Here is an 8,057-nt window from a genome sequence, read left to right as displayed (position 1 = left end):
GGGATGGCCTTACACAAGTTGCGATAGGCGCATGCCCACTAGCACCCCCGAAGCTACGTCTGCCAATGGTTATCAGGGCTGACAGCGTGGGTGGGTGGGTCGTTAGCGGCTCTGTAGAAACTGTCATGGCCGCGCCCACAGGATTATGATACCGGAGGCCACCATCAAAGAACTCCCATTCCGTACAGCCAGGGAAGGCAAGTGGAATGTCAAAGAGTTAAACTCTTGGGCTGTCACAGGATGGCAGAAGACTTATTCCAATACTCGCGTGGGTGATATATATATATATATATATATATATATATATAATCACACACACACACACTGTATATATATGTGATACATATGTATATATAATAAATTACGTGTGTGTGTGTGTGTGTGTCTGTGTCTGTGTGTCTGTGTGTGTGTATCAGTCCGTTGCAGGTCAGGAACCGGGTTCATGTTCCCCAGTGTTGAAGATTCAACAGAGCAAAGCCTAGACAAGCGTAGAGAATAAGTTTTATTTAAGAAAGTGATAGAGATAGACTTCTTCAAAGAAAAGTAGGGCTTCAGAGCCAAGAGCCCGTGAGAAGATGTGCAACTAGCTTTTTTATGTTATACCAAAAACGAATATTACACGGAGACCCTCGAATAACTCCCAGACCACACAGTTTTATGCCAATAGAGCCTTTATTGCTGGCCAGCGGCAGACACTCTACTCTCCATAAGCGAGATGGTCAGAGTGTCACACCTGCCTTCAGGTGGCCTCATATTTAAACCAAAACAACGCAAAAGGGACATTTGGGTTTTTAGCCAATGTAAGCAAGCAAGTACAGAAGCTGAATTGGGCAGTTAACGACACAATGCAGTGGGTAAATTGGTATTTCCCACAGGACTTTCCAGGTTGGCAAAGAAGCAAGCAAGCAGAAAGGAAGTGGGTCAAAATGATCCTATTTGAGTACAAGTTAGAGAACGTCTAGATGATTAATCTCTGACAAGGCTTCATTGCCCAAGAAATATAGAAAGCAAAGAGAACAATTTTACATTGTATAAGAATTTCTAGGTAACTATTAATTTGGGTACAGAGATGGGGCTTTCCCACGGGAGAAGCATTTCTTACATGATATGGAGTCTCAGGGTAAATGGAATCTGTTTGATCATTGCCTAGCCTGGCCCATAACATATAGACCCTAGAATCCCCTTTTTACTTACTATCTTCTCTTTCTTCCCTGCATACATTTCCAAGAACAGTGGTGCAGAGGATAGTTGTTACCAATCCATTGTCTCTCTTTGCCTACCAGTCCTCATCCACTGGGACCTCATCCTTCATCACCTACACTGACTGCCTGACCTTCACCCCTGCCTCCTTTTGCTGAGGAATGTGACATCACCTGTCCACTTCGGCCAGTCAGGGCTGCAGGAAGATTGCTTTTAGGCAAAAAAGAAAGCAGGTGGGGTGAGCACAGTGGGCTCATTTTGTAGAATTATCCTCTTAGTCTTGTGTTCCCACCATCTTCTCTGTCTCCTAGCTTACACACACACACACACACACACACACACACATGCATGTAATATATTCATATGTATAATATATAATATATGCGCATATATTTCTTAGAGAAACTGGTGTGTATTCTAAAAAAAAACTTTTCTCTGTATTTTTCACACTAATTAAAAGGCTTTTTTATTTTTCCTCTTCTGAATTACTAAAAATTGAAAATCATGTGGGCTGTTGGAAAATGGGAAGTAGAGCCCAGGGAGGATCGAAAAGGTGAACAACTGAAGTGAACTTTCTTATACATAATGATTTGGAAGCAGTGAAGCCAGATCAGACAGGCAGTCAGTTTAGGCAGGTAAATCGAGTCAGGTGGGATCAAGGAGGCCAATTTTGAGTGAGTCCAGGAAGTTGGAGACTGTCTCCTGAGGGTTTGAAATGTGAATTCCTTCAGCCCTTCCTCCACCCTTATCAAGAACCTGCCCCTGCTCCAACCTGCTGCTAAGGTCACCTATCCCAGGAGTGGCCCTGCCTACGGGGAGCTATAAGGTTGTTAATCAATGTGTCCTGGGCGGCACCATCCTGCCCTCACCCCTTCAGCCTACCTGGTGCCCACCTTTTGGCCATCCCTCTGAGCATTTCCTAGGCCAAGTCACATAAGTAGGAAGGAGAAAGTTAAGAGGAAGAGGGCAGGAGAACAAAGGAAGCCAAAGACCTATAGAAACAGAACACCTGTGGCTTCTGGGGATGCCAGGATACCAGCTGTGGCCTCCTCCTCCCTCCCAGGAGAAGTCTATGTTACCCCTTTTTCAAATAAACCCTGATTTATATGCTTGCCTCCAGGTGGTTCTCCAATGTTATACTTCATCACGTGAGGAAGCAGGACTCGTCACCAATAACCGGCGGTACCAGAAGTTCATGGTCACCAAAGGACTAAGGTCCAGTCTCACTTATATAGAGAAAAAAAGGGGGAGGAGGAGTGAAATATATAGAAACAGTAGAACAGGAGTGTGAAGGGCAGAAAACAGGGAGAGTCAGGTTAAAAGGTAAAAGCATGCACTTACATAGGAAGAGGAGTTATGCAGAATGAATAAGTCCATAGCCCTAACAGTGGAGGACCAAAGTGGATAATACTGAATCTATGAGTTTGCAGTAGCTGTTCATCTGGAGAGCAGGTGCAGGAAGGAGCAGATCCTGGACTTGCTGTCCCTGAAGTCAGTTTGATCCTCCCTCTGAGAGTGGACCACAGGGGTCTATTGCCCTTACACCTCCTTGTCTTTCAGTAACATGCTCATCTTGCTGCCTCTCAGGTTCTTGGGTTGAGACCAGTGCATCACTCACTCCCATCCCCAGCACATGCCCATGCCTCCAAGAGCGAGTCCATTTCTGCCCAGATCCATCTTCCCTATTACATGACTGACTGAACTACATAGGGCTGCCCATATACACTGCGATGACTTTTCTTCTCTTGCACAACTTTTAACTTTTCTCAGGAGTGAATAATTACATGTGTCAGCTATTCATTTATCTGTCTGTATACAGGTTCATTTTACCTTACCAGAAATGCTTGGGACAAAAAGTGTTCTGGATTTCTGATTTTTTCAGACTTTGGAGTACTTGCATATACATAATGAGATATCTTTCTAAACATGAAATTCATTTATGTTTCCGATACACCTTAAATACATGGCCTGAGGATAATTTTACATAACAATTTGAGCATGCCTGTGTCACCAGCTGTTCGTGGGTTGCATGTGGGTCACCATTCTTGGATGCCTCGTGGATAGAGATACCTGGTGTCTGGGAATAACCAGTGGACATTTCCTCTGGTCAGTTGCCCAGGGACAATGTGAATCTCTTTCCTACTCTGCTGTGGCCCACACAGCACCTGAGATGGGTGTAACCTGCCAAGATGTCAATCAACCTGCTGACTGCAAGATATCATGAAGCAAGATTCCGTCCTTGAAACCTTACTCCTGCCTTTGATGGACCCCCTTAAATAAACCTCCAGAGCCATTTTCCCTTTGTCTAGTTCCAGAGCCCATGTGGACGAGATCTATCAGGGGCTTCACTTTCTGTAAATATATTTCTGAGTATTTGTGCTTTGTTATTCACTAATCATCTGAGATTGTAAGTTTTAGGGTGGCTTGGATTCCCCCGGGCAGAAAGAACCCCACAAAGAGATGCTGGCCATCATCCTTTCCCCTAGAAATTCCTGCATTTTTTTCATTTTTAAAAAATAATTTCGTGATTTTTTTTCTTTTGTTAGTGCTTTGCAGTTATACCTAGGAGTTGGGCTCATTCTGACAAAAACATCATGAATGGAATTTGATTTACTCCATTTCAGTACTGCCCCCTTCTTTCCTCCCCTCCTCCCCTCCTATTCTCCTTCCTCTACTCTCTTGCATTTTGACTGCAACAATACGAAGTAAGGGGCAGAATTTTCCCCTTGTGGCATCATATTGATACTCAACATGTTTTGGATTTTGGAGCACTAAAGATTTCAGAGTTTCAGATGAGGGGAGCTCAACCTGTACTTATTAGCATATTGCCAGATTTCCCTCCCATTGTGTGGCTATTCTTCTAAAAACCTGGCTTTATTATTAACTAACATCAACAGTAGCAATGACTGCACTCATTTAGAGCTGCCTGTGTCCCAGGCACTGTTCTGTTCTTCACAACAGACCCATGAGCTGCGATTATGACCCCTGTTTTACAGAAGAGAAGCCCGAGGCACAGAATGAAACAACTGACCCAAGTTCCTGCAGCCAGCAGGCAGCCAGCCTCAGGGCAAACCAGCCAGTCTGCTGTGGATGGTCCCACCACTCCATCTTCTTAAGGAGATGAGGTCAGAACCCTCATGATCCAATCACTTCTCAAAGCCCCACCACTGAATATTGCTGCACTGGGGACCACACCTTCAACACGTGAGCCTTCAGGGGACATCCAGATCCAAACCCTAACATCAGCATTGAAAGATAATCGTAGGATGTGTATCCATACGTGTGATATGTGTGTGTACATGTATATGTATATAGATATTTATACATTATCTGGTCATATATTTCTCGATCAAGGAGGAAGAGAGACAAATTGCCAGTAAGAAGAATGCAAGAGAAGATTCCACTGTGACTCCTACAAATATTAAAGGGTAATAAGGGGAAAATATAAATAACCCCATGTGAATTCATTAGATAGGTAGAGAAAACAAATATTTTTGAAGGAAAAATAAAAGTTTAATGATCTGAGAAGAATTACTGAGAGAAATGAATATATTTGTATGTAAACATATATATTTACCTAGGTATGCAGAACATATATATTTACATATTTTCTTAGATGGATATCTCCTATGATCAGGAATTGGAAGACTTAATATAGGTAAGGCACACGTTTTCCCCAAATTAGGTTACAAATTCACAGCAATCCCAAACAAACTCTCAGCAAGAGGTCTTACAGAAATTGGCAAGCTAATTCTAAATTTTATGGACAAGCAAAAAAAAAAAAAAACCGAGAAAATGTTAAATAATATCCAATAACGTACCCATTAAAGGAGAATCCTTCAAGTCCCTGATTCCCATCACTTCCTCCTTAGCCCTCACCTACACAGATGGAAAATGTTTTCCAAATTCAGAAGCAGGAGTTATTTCTAACAGACCCTGTTGGCTCCCAGGGGTCCATTGCTCCCAGCCTGACAGGCAGTCTCCATTCCTGTCTCTAGAGACCAGCAGGCCCAGCCGAGAGTCCAAGGAGCAAATCCCCAGGGGCAGAAGGGGATGGCAGTTCTGGGACGATGACCAGGCAAGGCAGTGGATGTGAGAGTGAGTCCTGGCTCATCTCAGCCCAGAAAGTCTCCAAGCAGCGCCCAGTGTGTGTGGCGTCCACAGACTGTGCACCTCTTCACGCGCGGGGGTCCAGGTCACATCCCTTCTGCAGATTCCTTCCCAAGAGCTCAGGCTCCACCTCGGAAAGAGAAGCCCCAGCCTCTGCACATGTATCCCCCACAGCGGAGCCTTCTAACAACCCGCCCAGCTCAGCACTGGACACTGAGGACAGTGTCCAGTTCTGTCAAATTCACTTCTTCCCAGAGGAGAGAAGGACTCACATCCAAGCCTTTGCAAGAATGAATAAAACACAAGAGCCAGAAATAAAACGTGAGGGCTCACAGGGTTGACGGGAAAGACTGCAAAACTCAAAAGCTTCTGCACACCAAGGAAATGATCAACGGGGCCAAGGCCCGCAGGAACCTGGAAAGTGCACGCCAGTCACTCTGACAAAGGACTGATGTCCGGAATCTATAAGCACTCACAAAAACTTTAAAAACCAAGTAATCTAATTGAAAAAAATGTAAATGATCTGAATTGGCAGTTCTTTAAAAAGAAATACAAGTGGCCAACAAATATATGAAAAAATGTTCAATAACATTAGCCATGGTAATAGTTAAAATAGATGTTATTTAAAAACAACAACAAAAATAACAAATGGTGGTGAGAATGTGGATAAAAAGGAACTCTCATATGCTATTGGTGAGAATCTCAACGCTACTATGAAGAACAATATGGGCTTCCTCAAAAACAACTAAAAATAGACCGACCATGTGACCAGTTAGGCCACTTCCAGGTGTCTAGCCAAAGGAAATGATATCAGCATACCAAAAAGATGCCCACACACCCATTTTTTTATTGCAACAGTATTTGCAATAGAGCTAAGATATGGAATTAACCAGGGTGATCATCCATGGATGAGTGAACTTAAAAATGTGTGTATATTCACCATGCAATAGTATTTAGCCACAAAAAATGAAATCCTGTATTTGCAGACAAACGGAAGACATTACGTTAAGTGAAATAACAGATGCAGAAAGACAAGTACTGGATATTCTCTCTCCTATGTGGGAGTTTAAAAACAGTAGTCAACCTAAATGTAGAATAGTGGTAACTAGTGGTTGGCGCAGGAGGAGCAGTGTGGGGATGATGGAAGACTGGATTTGACTAGTGCACACTGTAGGCATGTATTAAATGTCGCAAAACCCCACTAACATACCCAATATATGATCATCAAAAATTACAGATGGCAAATGATACAGGCAAGCACTAAACAGAGTGTAGATGGTGCCCCTATCTACTATCAGATGAATGAGTTTTTAGTGCAAAGTGCATTTCTACTAGATAACAAAGTAAACTTCATAGAGATCAAAGATTTCATACAAAAGAAAAGTATAAAAAAAATTTTAAGTATTTTTTAGTTGTAGTTGACACAACACCTTTACTTTATTTATTTACTTTTATGTGATGCTGAGGATCGAACCCAGGGCCTAGCACGTGCTAGGCAAGCACTCTACCACTGAGCCACAACCCCAGCCCCCAAAGTATAAAATTTCTAAACGTCTACACGTGCCCAAATAGTCTTCAAATGCACAAAACACAAATATTCAGTCTTAGCTCCTTTCCCCAGAAGCTTTGGGTGCCTGGGAACTTAGCATCAGGCCCTAGACGGTGACTCCTTGGGGACTGTCCAGGTGGGCTGTGTGTAGGGAGGACGTGTGCACTGCCCAGAGGCTGACACCACACTGGCTGTTCCTGACCCTGAGTCTCATGCCTCATTCCAAGAACAGCGAGGGCCTCAGGAGTCGTGCAAGAGTCTGGTTAGAGAGGAGCCATTTCACACTGCAGAAAATGTCACCCAAGGGGAAGGATGTCAACAGGGAGGGAGGAGATGGGGTGTTCTGGGAGGGTCCCTGCTATCTCTGTCCTCAGGGCTACAGGGTGGTGGTGGGGGCTGCTCTCCAAGGGCGGAGGCCACCCTGGTCCAGGCGGGCTGATGTTCCTCCTCTAGAAGGTCACCAACCCTCCTTGTCCCCTTCCTGTGGGGCTCCTCCCTGTCTTGTAGCTGTTAACTTTACAGAGAGGAGCTCTGGGGGCAGACTTCCCCTGCGGCCCCAGAGACATGCTGCTGCTGCTGCTGCTGCTGCCCCTGCTGCGGGGCTGTGGGCGGGTGGAGGGCCAGGGGGGTTATGACCTGCCAGGTTACACCCTGAAGGTGCCCAGGGAGGTGACAGTGCAGGAGGGCCTGTGTGTCCATGTGCCCTGCCAATTCTCCTACCCCTGGAGCAGCTGGACTAACTGGGACCCAGCTCATGGCTACTGGTTCCATGTACGGGACAGGAAAGAGGATGCTCCAGTGGCCACCAACAACCCTGGCCACAAAGTGCGGGAGGAGACCCAGGGCCGGTTCCACCTCCTTGGGGACCCAACAACCCACAACTGCTCCCTGAGCATCAGAGACACCAGGAAGACGGACGCGGGGTCCTACTATTTTCGGGTGGAGAGAGGACACTTGATGTACAGTTACCTATATGTCATGGTCTCAGTGAATGTGACAGGTAAGGCACCGGCTTCAAGGCAGTCTCAGGAGGTTACGAGGCAGCACGGCAGGGCAAGATGGGACCCTGAAAGGTTGGGGACCAATCATAGGGGCTCAGGGAGCAGCTGGGTCAGAGCCTGAGCTTCTCTCAGGGCCCCACCTCCCACCCTCCCTCCTGACCCTGCCTGTCCCCCTCTGCTCACCAGCCCTGACCCAC

At 45.4% G+C, this 8,057-nt stretch overlaps 1 protein-coding gene across 1 annotated transcript; it reads left to right on the top strand.

Moving 5' to 3' along the window:
- Window positions 1-7,356: 7,356 nt before the first annotated feature.
- LOC107160726 (sialic acid-binding Ig-like lectin 12) lies at window positions 7,357-8,054 on the top strand (the record flags this gene model as incomplete). Its single annotated transcript, XM_015507361.2, has 2 exons — window positions 7,357-7,859; window positions 8,047-8,054. Coding segments are annotated over exons 1-2 (444 nt in total), but the record flags the coding sequence as incomplete, so codon positions are not given.
- Window positions 8,055-8,057: the final 3 nt, after the last annotated feature.

This window comes from Marmota marmota, unplaced genomic scaffold (genome assembly GCF_001458135.2).
Source record: "Marmota marmota marmota unplaced genomic scaffold, marMar, whole genome shotgun sequence".
In the NCBI taxonomy this organism is placed as follows: Eukaryota; Metazoa; Chordata; class Mammalia; order Rodentia; family Sciuridae; genus Marmota; species Marmota marmota.
This window is presented reverse-complemented; position numbering and strand designations above follow the sequence as displayed.